This window comes from Fukomys damarensis, unplaced genomic scaffold (assembly GCF_012274545.1).
Source record: "Fukomys damarensis isolate Sample0158 unplaced genomic scaffold, DMR_v1.0_HiC HiC_scaffold_20, whole genome shotgun sequence".
NCBI classification, from domain to species: domain Eukaryota; kingdom Metazoa; phylum Chordata; class Mammalia; order Rodentia; family Bathyergidae; genus Fukomys; species Fukomys damarensis.
The window spans coordinates 30,045,898-30,065,437 of record NW_022900932.1 but is presented as its reverse complement, the minus strand read 5'-3'; the positions used below and the strand labels follow the sequence as shown (position 1 = coordinate 30,065,437).

The 19,540-nt window shown below is 36.1% G+C and overlaps 1 protein-coding gene across 6 annotated transcripts in view; it reads left to right on the top strand.

The window, feature by feature from the left end:
* The window catches only part of Bicc1 (BicC family RNA binding protein 1), a 294,638-nt gene that overhangs the window by 176,070 nt on the left and 99,028 nt on the right, over positions 1 to 19,540 (top strand). For all 6 annotated transcript variants that reach the window (XM_010603147.3, XM_010603161.3, XM_010603144.3 and 3 more), the window contains one exon: positions 7,514 to 7,583. In XM_010603147.3, coding sequence (XP_010601449.1) covers positions 7,514 to 7,583 — 70 coding nt within the window. The remainder of the gene's footprint in view (positions 1 to 7,513; positions 7,584 to 19,540) is intronic.

The window sequence follows — 19,540 nt, the reverse complement described above, 5'->3', positions numbered from 1 at the left end:
TTGGATTAAAATGAAATATAACAGAACCTTCTAATGTCTCAGCAAAATAAACATCCTCAGCTTCTTGACGACATGCCCTTGTGTGAGAAGTTCACTGCTTTCCCATCTCCACTTAGTTGGCTCTTTTCTCACTTTTTCCCTTGATGGTGAAATGGAGCACGTTGATTCTCACTCCATTAGTATGGGAAGTAACTTTAACAAGCTTTCTCCATGAGAGTAGACTGTCTTTCTCCATTGATAAAAGAATAATAGAGTCCAAAGGAGTTGTACTTTTAGAGATTGAGTCTGAAGAGGGCTCCCACCTGGTAGCCATTTTAAAGGATTAATTTTCAATAGTTTAGATTATAAATGTCAAGTTAGAGGGTTCAGTGTTCTTTTCTTGGTCCCAGAATAAATACCCTAAGTGAAGTCAGCATAGATAGGCTTGTCTTGGGTTGATCTGGGACACCAGTTACTTACCTGAAGACTTTCAGCTTTACATCTGGATGGAAGAATTTGGTGATATAAGCACGTTAGTAGAATGTTGCTAGTTTGGCAAAGATTTTCTTCGTAAGATTTTATCCTGTAATTGCTGTAAACCTACAAAATGTGAGTGAGCATTGGTAGATAGTACTCTTTCTATATGGTATACTAATCTGAAATTTGTTGGAAATGTTTAAATCTGTGAGCATTAAAGGATATAAATGGAAATGATTTTTATTATGGATGAACTGCTTGTGGAATGCAATTAGATCTTGTTTATTTTATTCTACCTTTAATAGTTTATTTTAGGACAGAGAAATTAATTTAAATGATTCAGTGTAAGTCTTTGAAATTTAAAAAAAAAACGGATGGAACTTTCATCCAGTTTTTAAAATCAAGTTGTTTTATGTACATGTACCAACTCCCTATACTGAATCTAATCATTATGTACTAATATGTTCTAATAAAAATTTTAAAAATCCAAATTCCAAGTGAATGTACACATTCCCTTTTCTTTCTGGTTCTACTCTTCCTTACACCATACAGCAGTACAACCAAACAGGAACCTACAGTTTAGTATTTATTAAATACCCTTTTAATATATTGAATGTGGAGTGTTGGCTCAGGGAACGTTAGTCCCTATTTTAAAATTTAAACGTAAATTAATTAAGATTATTACTTAGTTTCCAAAGTTGTTACATATCTGTAGCTAGCTTTTTCATCATATTTTCTTTCCCTAATTATATTAGTGCATATTGGTTATACAGAATAATAGGTAAATGTATATACCATACTTCAGTTATTTTTGCCTGTTCCCCATATTACCTGGTCTTCCTTTCTTCCCTCCTCCTATTTTCTGCTCTCTAATCATCTCCTTTCTATTTTTCCATCAGGTTTTTTTTTTGATGAAATAACTTTTATAAGTAAACACATACATGTGTGCATGTGCACACACACATATGTACCTATACTTTCTGATAATATTAATTTTAATTTCAGTTGCTATATATTTAAAAATGGATACTCAGGTCAGATCTTTTTATTATCATTCATCAAATCTGATATTAGCATAAGTGAAGTTACATCTCTATTAATTTACTGTGAATATTAAGTATGGTAAATCTATCAATAGAAATTTAAAAATTGTTCATTTAAATAGTTAGGTTTAGCCGGGTGTGGTGGTGCACGCCTATAATCCCAGCACTCCAGAGGCTGAGGCAGGAGGATCGCTGTGAGTTTGAGACCAGCCTGGGCCACATAGTGAGCTCCAGGTGAGTCTCAACTACATAGACCCTGTCTCAAAACAAAACAAAACAAAACAAAAAAATAGGCTTTAGATGGATACCTCCAAAACTCTCCTCAGGATGTATAGGATTGCTGTCCATTATAAAAGAGAAGCTACTTTGACAAAGGAGCTGACCATCCCCACTGGAGGAAAGATAGTCTCTTTACAAATGGTGTTGGAAAAACTGGACTTCAACCTGCCACAGATTAAAACTAGACCCTTATCTTTCACCATGCACTAAATTAAAATCCAAGTGGATTAAACATCCAAATATTAAAATAGAAACATTAAGCTTGCTGGAAGATAAGTTAGGCAGAACTCTCAAAGACATTGGCATAGGAAAAGACTTTATGAACAAATCCTCAGTAGCACAGGAACTAGCACAAAGAATCAACAGTTGGGATTTCATCTTATTAAAAAGCTTCTGCACTGCAAAAGAAACCATCAACAGAACTAAGAGACAACCTACAATGTGGGAAAAAAATTTTACCAGCTGCTTCTCAGACAAAGAACTATTATCTAGAATATATAAAGAACTCAGAACAACCAGGCCCCCCAAATATAAAGACCCACTTCAAATATGGGCATCTGAAATGGACAGACATTTCTCAGACCAAGAAGTAAAAGCGGCAAATAAATATATGAAAAAATGTTCAAGATCACTGGTCATCCAAGAGATGCAGATGAAAACAGCACCGAGATTCCATCTCACCCCAGAAAGAATAGCTGCTCTCAATAAATCAACCAATAACTGATATTGGGGCTGTGGGAAGAAAGGAGCCCTTCTCCATTGTTGGTGGGAGTGCAGACTGGTGCAACCACTGTGGAAAGCAAACTGGAGATACCTCAACTAGGACTAGAGGTTCCATTTGACCCAGCCATCCTTCTGCTGGGTATTTTCCAAAAGAATTAAAACAATCACACCACAGTGATATATGCACACCTATGTGTATAGTGGCACAGTTTGTAATAGCTAAAACTTGGAGACAGCCCAAGTGCCCATCAGTTGGAGACTGGATAAAGATGTGGTTTTTCTATATAATGGAATATTACTCACCCATAAAGTATGGGAAATTAGAGTCATTCATAGGAAAATGGATGCATATTGAGGCCATACTCTTAAGTAAAATAAATAGGACACACATGAGTAAATATCGAATAGTTCTCTGGTGTGAAAAACTAAAAGTGTAAATAAAATCCAAATGTTATAACTGACAATGTGAAGTAGGAGGAAAAGGGCTAAAGGTGTAGGGGAAGTAGAATAGGGGAAAGGAAATAAAGCAAAAAAATATGAGAAAAGGAAAAAATGGAAACAAAGTCTTTGGAAATAGGGAAGGGAGGAGGGGGTGAAGGGAGGGGAGGGGTAAGGGGAAAAAATGAGAACCAAGATCTGTCATGTAAAGGTAGAAGACCCCAGTGATAAATGTAACTGTACTCTATTATTAAAAAGTACCAAAAAATTCATTGAAAAAAATAAATGAAAGAGCAGCTAAAGAAACCTAGCAGTGATTGGTAGAAAGGGGAGGAGACTTTTGTCAATGACAATTCAAGAAGTTGAAACTGATTTACTAGAAATGGGATAAATATATTGTGTCCAGAATTAAGTTGGCATAAAAGTATTGAACATATTTTATATGTGAATTAATGTTTGTAGAAAATGATTCAGAATCTGATGCTTTTTCTTTGAGCTTTGGTTTTGTGAAAGTAGAATCAGGCAATAATATGATTTAAAGAACTAGCTGGAATTCACCTTAGAGCTTTTTCCTATGAAGATAATCATGTTCTTCTCACAGGTTTTACAGCTTTGCATACATTGGCATTCTTTAGCTTGACTGACACAATGATATTTATACTTTATTTCCATAAGGAAGCACTAGTCATTTTAAGAATGCTTCGCAACTTTTGGGTCAAATTTCACAGTTAAGGGAAATCAACATCTTCTTTTGTAGTAGGTGGTCAGAATTAGCCACTGAATTGATTTATAACTTAAATTGAAAATGAATGCTTTAGAGAAAAGATTGACTTACTGAGGAACTAAGGCATGTCACAGGTTCTTGGAAGTGATTTCCTTGTTAGGCTTCTTGGGCCTTAAATGGACTGTGGGAAATGTATGCTATGCTCTTGAAAATCTTTGTGCATTATAATATTCATCAAATTTATCTTCCTGTTGCTGTGATATTTTAAAAAAATGTTCATATTTATAGAAAATGATTCAAATTTGTGAGTTTTTTCTTTGAGCTTTTGTTTTGTGAAAATGGAAATTGGGGCAATAATATATTTTTAAATAAATCTAAAACCAAGTAGATGGAACTTATTTTAGAATCTCTGCTTTGTCCCTGAGACAGATGATTGCCATTTTCTTCTAGAGGTTTTATGGCTTCTTTGAGTTCAGTAATCTTCCTGATCTCACCTTTTCCCGTTCTCATTGATGACATTGTTTTGCACAGCTTGCTAGATATAGTTCCTTCTGATTCCTGCCTTTGTATTCTCTCTGCTTAGAAGTCTGTGTTGCTTGTTGTTACCCCCTAGCTTCAATAATCCAGCTCCAGTGCTATAGTTCCTGGACTGGCCTCCACTCATGGCCCTGAAAACTGAGCTCTTCCTCTTCCAGATGATGGGGTGCAGCAAACTTCCCCACTCCCTTAATTGCTGAAGCAGATCAGTAGTGTGCAGTGTCAGAGCTCTAGGAATTGGCTTAAGTTCAATTGGGTGATGATTTAAAAGCTTCACTGAAAACTTGATAAGGAGAATTTTCACTTTCTGAAAATGAAGTAAGTATGGCCTCCTCTTCCTTGTAGTCACCCCACCACTCAGAGTTTATTTGTAGCCAGTGACAGCAAAGCACAAGTACTTCATGGCTTTGTTCTGTGTTTTGAGTACCTCCATGTGCACAGCTGTAGGACAGTGGAGACGACAGGAGATTCGTTCTCTGTCCTAGAAGTGTGAGGTGGGACTTGAAAACCGCGGCTCTGCTGAATTGCTCTCAGGCTCTCATGGGGACTTTCCCTAGCTCTTTTTAGGCTTTTCCTCATGCGTGCCTCCTCCGCTGGGGACCCTTTCTCCATCTCTTGTCCAACTAGCTTTTTCTCCTCCTTTAGATTATAACATCAGTAAGCATTTTCTTCTATCAGTAAATATTTTCTTGAGATAACTTTTCTTGTCTACCCACAACTGGGTTAGAATCCTGTCTATACTCTCACATTGCCCAGCCCCATTCTTAAACTTAGTACACAGTACCATGACGTCTGGTGGCTTCCTAGGTCTTCTCCATTATTAGACCTGAGCTCCGTGAGTACTCAGAAGCACTGGTAATTTGTGTGCTGTCGTGTACCTAGTGTCTAGAGAAGTGGCTGCCCGAAAGTACAGTCTGTTGTGACTGAGCACTTGCTGGGTGCCATCCTCTGTGCTTAGGTTCTTCACAACTTGAGGAGTAGATGCTATAAATGATTTTATTGAAGAGGAAGATGAGACTGATAGAAGTTATGTGATTTCCCTGACTCAGCACAACTAGAAAGCGGCAGAGCTGTGTCATGAGGATTCATTTGCCCAAGGACATTCATTGGTTGTTGTGTGGGGCAAAGAACTTAATTTCTGCGTTACAGAGATAGACTAACTATAAACAAGTAACGCAGAAGATAAGAAGATTCCTGATTGCATAAGCATTAGAGAGGGGAGAATAATTCTGGCTGGAGTGGTGTGAGAGTGGAAAAGACTGTGACAGTCCCAAGGCTGTGTGTGAGAAGGAGCCAGGATAGGGAAGCTTGGGAAGAGAGAGCAAGCACAAGGCCCTGAACTTGCTGGGAATATTTTGGGGCAGCCAGTGTGGCTGGAGTAGAGGGAGTTGAGCATAGTATTTTTCATTTTTTACATATGAGTGTAGAATCAATCAAGCAAATTAATGGTGAAAACAAGAAAAAAACATGAATGGGGACAGGTAGGAGAGAAGGAAGAGAGGCAGGAGCCAGGTCCTATCATGATGGGTAACAAGTTCACCTGCTTTCAGAGCTTTGACTTAGTGCAGACAGCATGGCTTTTGTATGCGTATGTGGAGGGTGTTACTGGGGATTGAACCCAAGGCCTTTGCACTGAGCCATATCCTTCACCTTTTTTATATTTTATACTGAGAGACAGTATTTCACTAAATTGTTAAATTGCCAGGCTCAGCTGGAACTTGTGATCCTCCTGCTTGGGTGACAGGTATGTGCCCCTATGCCTGGCTCTTACCATTGTGTTTTATTTATTTTTTATTTTTAATTTTTTTGGTGCCAGGGATCAAACTCAGGACCTTGAACTTGCAAGGTAGGCACAGTGCCATTTAGCTAAATCCCTGGCCCTGTTTTTAAAATTTTCAATCAAGACATGAATATAGGGAAATATTTCTCTACGAAAAACAAATTTAGGCCCCATGATGAATGATAGCGAGCAGTACAGACACGATGACGACAATGACAGGTGGTTTTTGCTCTCAGATTCAGAGCCACAGTAGGGTCATAGAGCAGCTGAGGGCTTGTTTGACCTAACTGAAAGGGGCAGCTGTTCCTCAGTGCCAGCCAAGTGTGGCCCTGTGGGAATATGGGCTCCACGTGCTGAATCTGCCCAGTTTTTCAGAGAATCAGAGATCTGAATTTCTATGTGAACTTCTTGGGTTTTAAAATGTTGTCTCAAGCTTTAAAAAAAACTTGACAATGGACAGACAAAATGCATGTGTGGGCACCTGGTCTGAAACATATGATGAGAGTCCTTTTGTGGGGTGACAAAGGGATTCAGTGAAATAATGATGCATGCTAACCATTTAGCTTTGTGCCCTGTACCTAGCCCATGCTGGGGGATTACTTATCGCCTTGTTAATGTGTTGATTCTTCACCGTGATCTTTAGTTAACTGTAAGTCCATATTTACAAACATTCTTACTCTGAGTGGTTAAATTAATGAATGACAGTTACTGTTATTTATTGTATAGTTTTTTGCTTTTTGTTTGGCACATTCTATATTCATGTCACAAAAATGAACAGTAATCTAGTGTATACATGTGATAAAAGAAGCAAGAGACAGGATGAGCATTGTGTAGTTTCTGTTCCTTCCTTACCATCTACTTCCACTGCTCTGCAGTGGTTGCCTCTCCCACTGTTTTTTCTGTTTGGCTTCTTTGGAGTCAATCCTTCTGGCTGATGTTAGCTGGGAAAGGGCCACAGCATGAATGCCATCCTGGGCCACATGAAGGCCATTGGGAAATGTAGCTTCACAGAACGATGTTGTGTTTAGCAGCTTTTCATCAGCTTTAATGAAACACAAATGTGCCCAAGGCAAGTTATTTCTTTTCTGAGTTGGGGGTAGGGGTCTTCATTTAGTATGGCCTAACTCAGATAGTTTTGTATTACAAGAATCTTGTCTGAAGTGTTGCAATCTGTTGGCGATAGTCTTGGGGAATTTTATTTAGCATATGCGTCTGTGATGGTTCTGGCAACAAGTAGGGTTAATTACTTGTTCATGTACTTTTTGGTCTTGTCGCTTAGAATTCTGGAGCAACATGGAGAGGAACACTGGGAGTAACAAAATATACTTGAATATTTCTGATAGATTAAAGGCTTATAAAAACACATCTTTTTCCCCCCTAAGGGCTTTTTGCATCGTTTTAAGATGAGATCATTTTGTTGTATCAACATGAAGCTAGAGACTTTGAAAATAATCCCTTTTTTTGGTAAAAAATCTTATCTGTAAATACAAGTTTTTAATTAAGTCAGTATTTCTTTCTTAACCTTTGTTGCAGATCATGGAGGAAACAAATACACAAATTGCCTGGCCATCTAAACTAAAGATTGGAGCCAAATCCAAGAAAGGTAAGTTGTGCACGAGACACATTGGCAATTTTAGTGGTTGAGTTTTGGAATTAGCGTGGGTTTGCTAAGGAGAAAACTAATACTCCTAATAGTTTTGTCCCAAAGTATTTGTCAAATAGCAGTATTTCTAGAGGATTCTCATAATTAAAAGTAATTTCCTGTTTTTTTGACAAAAGAAAATTTTTAAGAATTAATATTACGTCAGAGATGTTATTACTAAAAGATGTTTCAGCAACCTGTATTTTCAAAGATTTGGTCAACTGCCACGTGTCCTGATAGTGCCATGTGTAATAATAAATTTTCAACACATGAGCTCCCATTACTTCTACTTTGGAGTTCTTTTTTATGTATTACTCAGATGCAGCAGCTCTTCTTTTTCCTTCAGTGTGATTAGATTTCCTTTTATGTTGAGCTTCTCCCTTGCCAGGTCTCTTCTTTGCCTTGTCTACAGGACACTACTCAAGCTACTTGAAGCAAGCATGGCCAAACATAGATGTGGAACCTCCCTTTGCTGCTCCCCTTCCCCCACAGAGATTTTATAGTATTTTCAAACGTGACCTGCCAGTATCTACTTTTATGGATAGTTGTTGTTGTTTAAAACAACCGTTTTCAACAACTTCGTTGTCCATATTTTATTAAAGAGAATATGATGCATTTAGTGATCAGGAGATAATGACAAATGCCATTGAATAATACAGAATACATGAATTGTGTAAGCTGAGCACTAGCCCACGTGATCTGGTGTTTTTGTTGTTGCTATTTAGTTTTGTATTTGCTCCTTTTCCCCTTTGTTCTTTTATTGCTAGGTGATACTAAGCAATGCACAATTTTTCCTTTCTTCTTTTAGTCTGAATTTCCTTATTTTATTTTATTTTTGGAGTTGTTATTGTTGTTTGAGCTAAGATCTTGCTGTATAGTGCAGGCTGTATAGTGAAGTCACAATGTGGCCCAGACTGACCTTGAACTCAAAAGTGATTCTCCTGCCTCAGCCTCCAGATTGCTTGGGATTATGGGTGTGTGCCACCATGCCAGGTTGAATTTCCTTCTTTTAACCTGATTTTATAGAGTTGCTCATCACAGGGATTATAAATTATTTTACAGTTTTTTTGTGTGTGAATGTTGTTAGTTGGCCTTGACTGTCAGGCATACCTAAGGTATGATTTTGTTACCCTTTTATTTACGATCACTGTGGCCAGGAATTGGAGTTTAAGTACTGAACAATCGTGAGGGGATGTGCTAGATGTTCATATGTAATTGCATATCTTTGCATAAATCTTGTACTTTCCAATTGCTACAGAATGTAGTCTTAATTTTAGGAAACTTCTGTGATGTGTTAAGAGTTTTTTCATTCCTATTATGCAGTACAAGAAATTGCCATTAGTGGTTTATCTACCTGTTTGTTTACAGCTGTTTAAAAATCTCTGGTCTACTACTTGAGTAAATTAAAATTGAAAATAAACTGAATCTTCTTTCTCAATTGTCTGATAGTTTTTACTTAATGTGATGAACTTTATGACTCACCTAATAAAAATGAAATTTAATCAGTCCCCAAAGGAAACTCCCAAGAAAATATGAATATTAAAACAGTTTCAGATAACTTTGGATAGCTCATTCTCTTGCAGGATCTATGTTCCCCATTGTCATGGGGAACTCAGAATTGATTTATATGCTGTCCAAACTGTGGTTATAGCTTCAGAGATTTTAGAAAATATGAAAATGAGTAGAACAGTTTTTTGTTTTTAGATTGACATCCTGTTGTTGACACACTTAACCTGTTCAGAATGACCAACATTATTCACATTTTGATTATATTTTTTGCTTTGGAAATGGGAGTATTTCAGCAGTGTACTTGAGGGCATTTGGGATAATTTTCACATAGTTAAAGTTCACTTTTGGAGTCGTGCCTAAGAATTGATTTCTCCAGGCTTGGGTCTACAGACTTCATTTCATTTTTTATTATTTGTGAAGTGCTCTTAATGTACACAATACTGCATGATGAGAAAAATGTGCCAGAAGAGAACAAGGGAGAGAAAAAGAATCAAAAGTTTGCCTGCCAGGAATTTACTGTTCAGAATGTACTTGATTGCTCTTATTATTTAAGCCCACAGCTGCTGAATCAGTTCTTGGCTTATATCATCTCTGGTGTGTGTGTGTGTGTGTGCGTGTGTGCGTGCGTGTGTGTGTGCATGTATGTTTGTGCGTGCACATGTGTAGTTTTTACAGTGCATTAATTCAGAGATGAAATTGGTTGACTATGTTTGTAGTTAGTAAAAGTACAGTGAAAATGCCGTGAGGAATTTCACGTGGTGGTTCTGTGCTCTTCCATTCAATGTGGCCACTCTCCTTGCCTCTGAATGCTGTGGAAGAAAGTAATGTTGATATTTAACTCTTCTTTATTCCCAGCTACTATTACACAAGACACCAAAGAATATGAATTCAGGGATCCATGACATGTTTTATATAATCATTTAATTCTAAATTCTATGGTGATGTGAAGATTTGGAATGTGTCGATAATTCTAAACTGTGCTAGTGAGACAGCATGGCCATGGGCTTGAGTTGTTTTTCACTTTGTAGTTTTTACAGTGTGTACTAGTTAAATATTTGAATCTAGAGAAACATTTTACATGGTCACAATTACCACTGGGCACCTCCTTCTTTACCTAACTGGAATTTAGTTCCGTGTTTCAAGGAGCTCTGTCCAAACTTTTATTTTTTGAGCCATTAATCCTCAATCAGGCAAAAAGCAATCATCAGTTAGAAAATCTTTATAGATTGTAGTTTAGTACTTTGGGGGTGGCACTGGGTACTCATATACATAATGCATTCCTCTGGTTGTTGTTGCCATCGGTCTGAGTTTGGAAAACAAAAACTCCACCATTTGACAGAAAAATATGACTTAAGTTACTGAGGAGATTGTGTGTTCAGAAGGCCACAGATGAAGATCACTACTGGAAATAGGCAAAATATGTCCACTTCTGGATAATATCTATCTTGGCATCTAGGGAACTATACTTTTATGGATTCATTCATTTTGTATTTCTGTCATTTTTTCAATTGGTTAACACAATATGTTTGAAGTGATGACTACCTCATTGTTCTGTGCCTGTGTTACTATAATTCTGAATGAACAAATATCTGATATTTGTCTTCTCTCTGTCTTTTCCCTCTTTCCCTTTTTCTTGGCCTACATTCATTTTTTTCATTTCTTTTCAGACTTATTCTAGATAGAATATAGTGGAGAAAAAAAAAACAGGAGATGTTTTAATGCTGATATTTTAGAAAAATGTAGGTTTTGTGGCAGGAATTGAGGGACATAAATTTAAAAACAAATCCCTAGACCATTTGAGATTATTGGAAGGCTGAAAAAACCAGGAAGAACTAAGACTTTAAAATTCAGAGTACTGGATGTTTAAATGGGTGACTCTAGGATTGTCTTAATCTTGGTCATGATTAAGAAAATAAAGCATACTTAGTATTTTTTCTGTATAACGTGAATTTATTTTGTGTGGAAGAAAGTAAAACCAGCAAACTCTTGATGTTGAACCGTGTGCTTCATGTAGAAAATTTGTGCCCATGAAACTAGTATTCAAGGTTTAAGGTATTTAAAACATATTCCTTGCTTAATGACTTACCTGTGTAATGACTGTTCAGACTTACAATCTGCCCTTTGGACTTATAATCTAACTGCTTTTTGGTACAGTTCTGTGCATCTTGTTGATAAAGCCTCGATGTCTTTTTTTCATACAATACATCTTGTTTATAAAGTACTATAATTTTTGCTAATTGTACTGTACGGTACTATAGTTTTATGTTGTATTATACATGACAGTACTGCATATAGGACTTATGCAAATAAAGCAAAGTCATCAAGTTGGAGTCCTTTGACCATTTCTTTGTTCTAAACACTGTTATGTATGTACTATATACAGTTCCTTATTTAGTGACCAACTCATGCAACAATCTAGTTGCAGGAATGGAACTGGGTTGTTAAACAAGGAGTATCTGTATTATAAAACTTTATGGACAGAGACAGTGATTAAAACTTTGAATATGATATTCTATTTCACTGCTTATTTTGAACATGTTGGTGTTTTTGCCAAACAGAATTCTTGATAGAACTGTATTCACAAATAAATGATTTGTAATGAGAATTTATCACAAAGGTATGGTTATGCCATGAGCTTCCTGATACTAGATGAATTTTTTCTCTTAAATAAATATTTTTCTCATAAAGATCTTTTTTGCTCTGAAGTTGCTTATCAGTGTCTTACTTCTGAGATTGGTGAAGGTAAATGTGGGAAAAGTTGTTTTTTTGCTAAATTCTAAATAAATGAGGCCATTATTAATGAAACTTCATTGCAGAGTTCAGCAAATTGATAGAAACTGATCTCTGCAAGTGGTTGAATAACAACTTAAGATATCACAGGACCAGCAAGAATGAAAGGTATTGACCGGACTACTTTTATATCCATTTGGAGGCCATCTGATGGCAAGTTTGGCCACTCCTTCACCAAGAATAAATAAGAGAATCATCAAAATTCCGTGATATTTTATTTCAGTGAGAACAAATGGATATCTAAGAAAAGTCTTAGCATAAAAAAAATTTAGATTATTTACTTTATTTTTTCCAAGAAACACATTTTGTTGAGGCCACTAGCCCTACCTGTCCGTGGTGGATTAGTTAGTGAAGGCCTTTAGCATTAACAGTACCCAAAGTGCAAATGGCACAGAGGGAGATCATGGCATGACGTGCTTGACCAGAGTGTTTGCAGTGGTTCCAGCCTGTTAGTGCAATAGAAATTATTTTAGTGAGTCACTTTTAGTGGCTTTAAAATAGAAAAGGAAATAGAGTATAAGGATATTGTGATATTGTATTAAGAGTTTATTATATAATGAAACTGTATGTGTATGTACACACACACATAACTAAGTCTTCATATAACAAAGTAAAACTGTAGAACTGGGATGGGTAGGTAGTCAGTTTACACTTTGGAGAAAGTGTGAAGAGCACACAGATTTTGTTAAATCACTGCATCGTAGTACTGTAACCAGTATATAGCACTTAGTAAATATTGGTAGATTGAACTCTCAATTTAATCATGGTTATGGTGGAACTACTCTTTTACATGGTAACGTCTATCCTGAGATGTTTTGCACAAGAACAGTACTTAGAATCACAGCCTTCACATAGGAGTGGCAATCACTTATGAGTAATATTGACTAAGAATATCTTTCTTGTAGATCCCTCAAGTGAACAATTATGGGAAATGGTTGTGGTTAAGCCTTCTTTAGTGGTCTGAAGGTCTTTATGAAGGAATTGGAAAAAAACAGAGAAAATGACATAATTGTTGTCATTAAGTTGCCCCTGAAATTCTTGTGCTGTTCTTAATTGGCTTAAACAAGACTTATAAAGACAGCCTCTTGGTTGACCTACAGACCAAAATTATTTTGATGGTGGTTGTTTTAATTAATATCTGGGTACACAGTTGAAATGTCAGTACCATATTTTATGAACGAGTGGGACTAAGCACTTTGCTCAGTATTTTACATACATAATGTTAAATTTTTTTTGTTTTGTTTTGTTTCGTTTTTTTGAGCTGAGTTCTCACTATGTAGTTCAGGCTGCTCCTGAAATCACTATGTAGCCCAGCCAGGCCTCAAACTTGCTGCGATCCTCCTGCCTCAGCCTCCTGAGTGCTAGGATTACAGGTGGGTACCACTGAACCAGCATCCATAATGTTAAATCTTATGCAATTTTCAAAGCAAACTGATGAATTAGGTGCTGGTATTCTCTTTTTTTTTTCAAACTAAGAAAAAAGATACACAAAGAATAACTTTTCCATAGTTTTACAGTTGTTAATTAGCAGACACTAAGCTTGAATTCAGATCTGTCTAATTCTAGAGACCCAAGTCCTAATTATTGAACTCCATTTGTTTTTATACCCATACCTGGGTGAGAAAATGCTTCTGGTGCTTTTGCTTACTGTGAAGTGTTTTGTAATATTGTATTCCTTCAGTGACTATTGCTATTTGTAACTGATCATAAACAGCTCAGCTTCATAATGCCTCCATCCTTGGAAATTATAGAGACTTAAAGATGGGCTGATTTTAGCATGTCCTTATTTTAGTTAATGCTCCCATTTCCAGATTTATAGTTAAAGACATGAAAACACTCATAGGTAGGCACACCTTAAAAATGTCTTTGAATTTTAGCTTGATATTTTGTGTGTTATTTGCTTGGGAAGACACTATTTGACATCATCATCATCATCATCATCATCATCATTATTATTGTTTGGTACCAGGGATTAAACTTGGATCCTTGAACTTGCAAGGGAGGAGACAGAACTACTGAGCTAGATCCCCAGCCCTTTGACTTATTCTGAAACGGTTTCTAAAAGATGAATTTGGAAGAGTGTGTTATAAATTTCTTGAGTTTTGTTTGTTGTTTTAAATCTTTGAAAACAGTATCCATCATCTGTCCAAGGGACCCTTGTATTTCTTCTGGGGAGAAAGATTTTATACTTAACATTTTTTGTGTATATTATTCAAGTGCTTAATCATTATTTGGTGAATGTTAATTGGGAGTCAAGAGTAGAAATCCTGCCAAAGAACTGAGTACATTGTGTGCAGAGAAATCATGATCTAAGTAGTCTCTCTCGGAGAACAGAAACTGTGACCATTTCTATTTCTAGTTCTTTAAGTTTCTAATATCTTTAAACATTAAAAGGCTTATAAAATTGAATGTATATTTTAAATATTCAGTTTGTTAGTGTTTATCTTTCAGACATGCACGTTTGAGGACCTTTCCAAATATATGGCACAGACAAAATATACACCATTTTAGAGGTGAGACCAGTGAGCTGGGGATGTAGCTCCATGGTGCTGCACCTGCCTGGCAAGCGCAAGGTCCCAAGTTTGATCACTGGTACCAGAAAAAAGAAAAAGAAAAAAAAAAAAAAGAAAAAGCAAAAAGACGGAGCACCTGAGCTTGGGTTCTATTCTTGGTGTGTAGCTGGTTTTTATTTCTTTCACTTTGAATGTCCTAAGTGTTGAAAACAGTTTTGGTGAAGATATTTCCTATTAACTTAGTAGGGAAACAGATTCAGTGTTGAGTAGAAAAGTAAGAAATTAAAAAGTGAAAGCAATGACAGAAAAGTGAACATGCCAGACACTGGGAGAAAATAATTGTGAAATATACATATATAATAAAGGACTGATAGCCAAAATATACAAATTCTTAAAACTCAACAACAAGGAAATGAACAACTCAAAGAGTCGATAAAAGATCACCAAAAAAGATATACAGATAAATAAGTATATGAGAAAATGTTCAACATCATACATTGCTAACTTGGTACTTGTTACTAACTGGTTAGACATGACAAGGACCCAAAGCAGTAAGTACCAAACTGTTTTGGCTGGAAAGGGTAGTGAGTCATAAGGCAGTTGACACAAGTTGTAGCTTGTGTATCAAGTACCAAACAAACCATGAGTATTGAGAAAGAATTTTCATGTCAGAATATGTCAGGTACCAAATTAGATGAGTTTCAAAGCAGTCAAGGCATGACTGTATCATTAGAGAATTACAGCTGAGACAAGGAGATACCGCTTTCTGCTTATTAGAATGGCTGAAGTCCGAAACATTGACAACATCAAATGATGGTGATGATGTGAGGCATCAGGAATTCTCATTCACTGTTGATCGAATACAGAATGGTACAGTCCCTTTGGAAAACAGTTGCTAGTTCCTTACAAAACCAAACATTAATCTTACCATGTGATCCAGCAATCATAGACCTTGCTGTTACCCAAATGAGTTAAAAACTCCTTTGCAGACAAAAACCTGCATGTAGATGTTTATGGCAGTATTTATAATTACTAAACTTTGGAAACCACCAATATGCTCTTTAGTATATGAATAGATAAATGTGGAACACATAGTGGAATATTACTCAGTATTGAAAAGAAATTAGCTGCCATGTCATTAAAAGAGATATAAGAACCTTAAATGTGTGTTACTCACTGAATGAAGTCCATCTGAAAAGTACACGATGCTGTGTTATTGAGCTGTGTCACATTCTAGAAAAAGGGAAACTGTGGAGACAGTGAAGAGATCAGTGTTTGCCACAGATTTAAGAGAAGAGATAAATAGGTAAGTAGAGAGGATTTTTGGGTTAGTGAAATTATTCTTTCTGATCTCTGATGGTAGGCACATGTCATTATGCATTTCTCAAAGTTCATGGGACAGGCTTTGAAGTTGATGTGATGGGGAAGGCTGTGCCTGTGTACAGAAAGGGACATATGAACACTGCTTTCTACTGAGTCTTGCTATGGGACTAAATTAAAAAATAAAGTCTCTTGATTGCACAGCACTTTCATTAGAATTTTAAAGGATGTCATATGTGGAGATTTTGTGATTGGTAACTTTTTAATGTGCAAATTTAAAAGCACCACAAATCCCTTAAAAAATCAAAGTTTGGTTAAAAATAAGTAAAAATAAATGAGAAAGATGGCTAAGTTTAACAGTGAAACACATACTGCTATTCACCTGCAGGAGAGTGGACCAGGCCTCAGCCCACCTGCCTGTGAGCTGCTGTCTTCCTTCTTGGGGAGTCTCCTCCTCCCCCTCTTCTTGTTTTCTGAACAGAAGCCTGTATATTGCCTGGCCTTTAATGGGGAAGATGTCACCAAGGATCCCTTCCATCTGTGGTTCTTCTTTCTATTTAGCTATGAAAAAAAAGGAAGAAATTACGTTACCTGTGTTATCTCTTTAATCCTTATAATTACCTAGTTTAATAAATATTATTTTCTCCGGTATATATACTAATAATTGTTTCTGAGGGACGATATAACTTGTTCCAAGGTCATACAGTAATTGAGTTAGGATATAAACCTTAATTTCATGGTTTGAGGTATTTTCTTAACTCCATAAATATACACATAGGTACTGATGATGTTTGGTCCCTTAGGTATAAAGACCCACAGCACATTTATTGGAGAGGACCCAACTTAAAATATGTTCCTTCTCTAGCAAGAAAGGAAATCTTGGGTAATGCCTGTCCAGGTTTTAGAAGCTTGCAGGTGACTTCTGGTTTTATCCAGGTATAATGGCACTTACTTATAATCCTGGTACTTGGAAGGCTGTGGCGGGAGGATCGCTAAGAGCTTGAGGCCAGCCTGGGCTACTATATACAGTGAGTTTAAGACCAGCCTAAACTGTATAGACAGAGCCTGTCTCAAATTTTTAAAAAAAATATATGAAAGAGTTGCTGGACATGTCTTCAAATTTTTTTAGTAGAGATTTATTTTATATTATACTTTTCTCTCTTTCCTTTTCTCTACTTTTTTGAGGCCTCTTAATGATTTTTCTATGATTTATATACTTTCATCTAGAGGCTCAGTTCTCAACCTGGAATGACTTTACCCCTTCGGGGGACATTAGGCTGTGTTAGGCACATGCACTGTCTCTCTAGTTTATGCTGCCTGTCTTCCTTTCCTCTTTGCTAGAGTATGTAGTTGTGATAGCTGTGCAGTTTCTAAGATTTCTCACCATATTTGAAGACCACAGTGATGCTATAAGTGCCTGTCTTGGCCTGGAAATAAGCAGCAAATTTTGATGATTTTCCAAACCATGTGTGGTCTTTTCTCAGTTTTTCTCTGCTCTGTCAGTCATGGCATTACTGGATAGAATTTAGTTGTCATTTATTAGGCCTGTCAGTAGCAATTAAATTATTTTCATGAAGGCTTTTTGCAGTTGCATACATTACTAAGCTACCATGTAATGTATCTCATTAGCTAAAAAAAAAATTATAGTGGTATCTTCATTTCTTCCATTGCCCTTTTTGGACCATTAAAGCATGGCTTGGGGCTTATTACTACATTTTTATTACAAACCTTGATACTAAGAGACATTTTTATCAAAAGATATTAAAGAGATGTTAGGAATGAGGAGGTGCAGTCCCCTTATATCTCATTACCAGAAATTACTCTTGAATCAAAACAAGTCCTTCCTGAAATAAAAATAAGATGAGAAGACAACATATGTGTGTTTTTGGCTACTTGATCTGTACAAATAGTTACGATTATTACTTTATAAAAATGTGCTCATTTTATATACACAATTATGCATTTGGATATTCCTTGCAAAACTAATTATAATATATAACCACATAAACCAATTTTTTAGTGGTTTGAAATGTATGTATGTGGGAGATTGCTCTATAATATATTTCAACAAATCTATTTTAGTAAACATTCGGTTGACTTCTCTTTGTTCTATGAAGAATTTCAAATTTATTTGTTTGTATATATTTTGATTTATAATTTCTTACCAGTAGAATTGTTAGGTGACAGGATATGAGCAACTGTAGCACTTTTTTTAGGACTGTCCCTATGTCCTCTCACATAGCTGTTGAGTCAGTGTGCAGGGATCCCATTCTGGAAAGAGAACTATTCCTTTCTTTCTTTGCCAATACTGTGCTTTCCATCTTTAGCTAAATAGTGAAAAGTGACCACTCTGTCACATGCGCTTCAAGGCTTAATGATTAGAAAAGTTGAATATTTTTCATCTACTCATGGAACATTTATTTATATTCCTCTTTGAATTGTTTGTGTCCCATCTTTTGTTGATTTTTTCCTATCCTTTCCATGGCTCTCCATCTATTTTCTAGTGAAATAAATGTTTAAGTTATCTTTTCTACTCAAAAGTTTGTTTCCTTTCTTAATTATTACCCAAACTACTTGTTTATCACTATTGATACTTATTTATAAGAAATTTGTGTATTATTCTTATTCAAATTAGAAAGAAATAAATTCACCTTAACTTTAGAGAATTGGATTTTTGAAGCGAATTATCTAATGATTAGTTCCTCACTTTGTTTTATTTTGTTGTATTTTGTTTTGAGACAGGGTCTTACTATGTAATTGAGACTGACCTGGAACTCACTCTGTAGCCCAGGCTGGCCTCGAACTCACAGCAATCCTCCTGCCTCAGCCTCCTGAGTAGAGCGTCAATTTTAATAGCATCTAAATATGTGTTTTATCAAGATATAAGAAATAGTTATGATATTGTACAGGAGCCATCCAATTCTGACATTTTCTTGTTATAACAGAAAGGAGATCCAATAAATTGTTTGGCTGTATTTCTATGTATTGAGTTTTGGTTATTTATTTTAGTGGGAAAGGTTTCTGACTTTTTCATATCTCATATTCAAGGAAAAGATGTATAACATAAATGAATTATTTTGAATTGATTTACATTCTTTTTCTACCCTTTCTTCATTTCTGAAATGATATCCATAAATGTTATTTACTTTTTAGTATAATTTGCTTCCATTTCACCTTTCCGTTTCCTTAAAAGGTAGAAACCACTGATTGTGCTGGGCTATTTGAGAAGTGCTTCCCTTACCTTATTCTTCTGTGTGGTCCATTATCTTCCTCAAATCTGACACAGCACTGGAGAGACCTGATTTATTTCACATAGTTTGGAAGTGTTCTTGAATCCAAAAAGTAAGGGAGGAGAAAGGAAAGAGTCTTTTTGGTCACCAGAGATGTAAATGTTTGAGGCCAAACAATATAGCTCAATTTTCTTGGCTTTTACAGTGAAATTAAATATTCCCACCTAATCCTCATGAGTTTCCTTCTAAAGTAAATACCTGATTGAGTTTTTTTATACCACGAGTATATAGGCATACCCAAAAAATAAAGTATCTGTAAATTGAGAATTTGAAGCTTCATTAAATTTAATAGAAGGCTGTTTTTGAGTGCTTTGAGTAAACTATGTTCTAGCAGTATCGATTGGTTTTTTATTCCCCAACCAGTTATGCCAGTTCTCACCTTTCCCTAACTTTGTCTGCTACGAGAGGGCCTTCCCCACCCTCCCTGTCCCAACTGATCACCTCCTAGTTGTGCTTTCTCATCCAGCTCAGGTGGCAGGTCTTCCTGGAAAGCTTG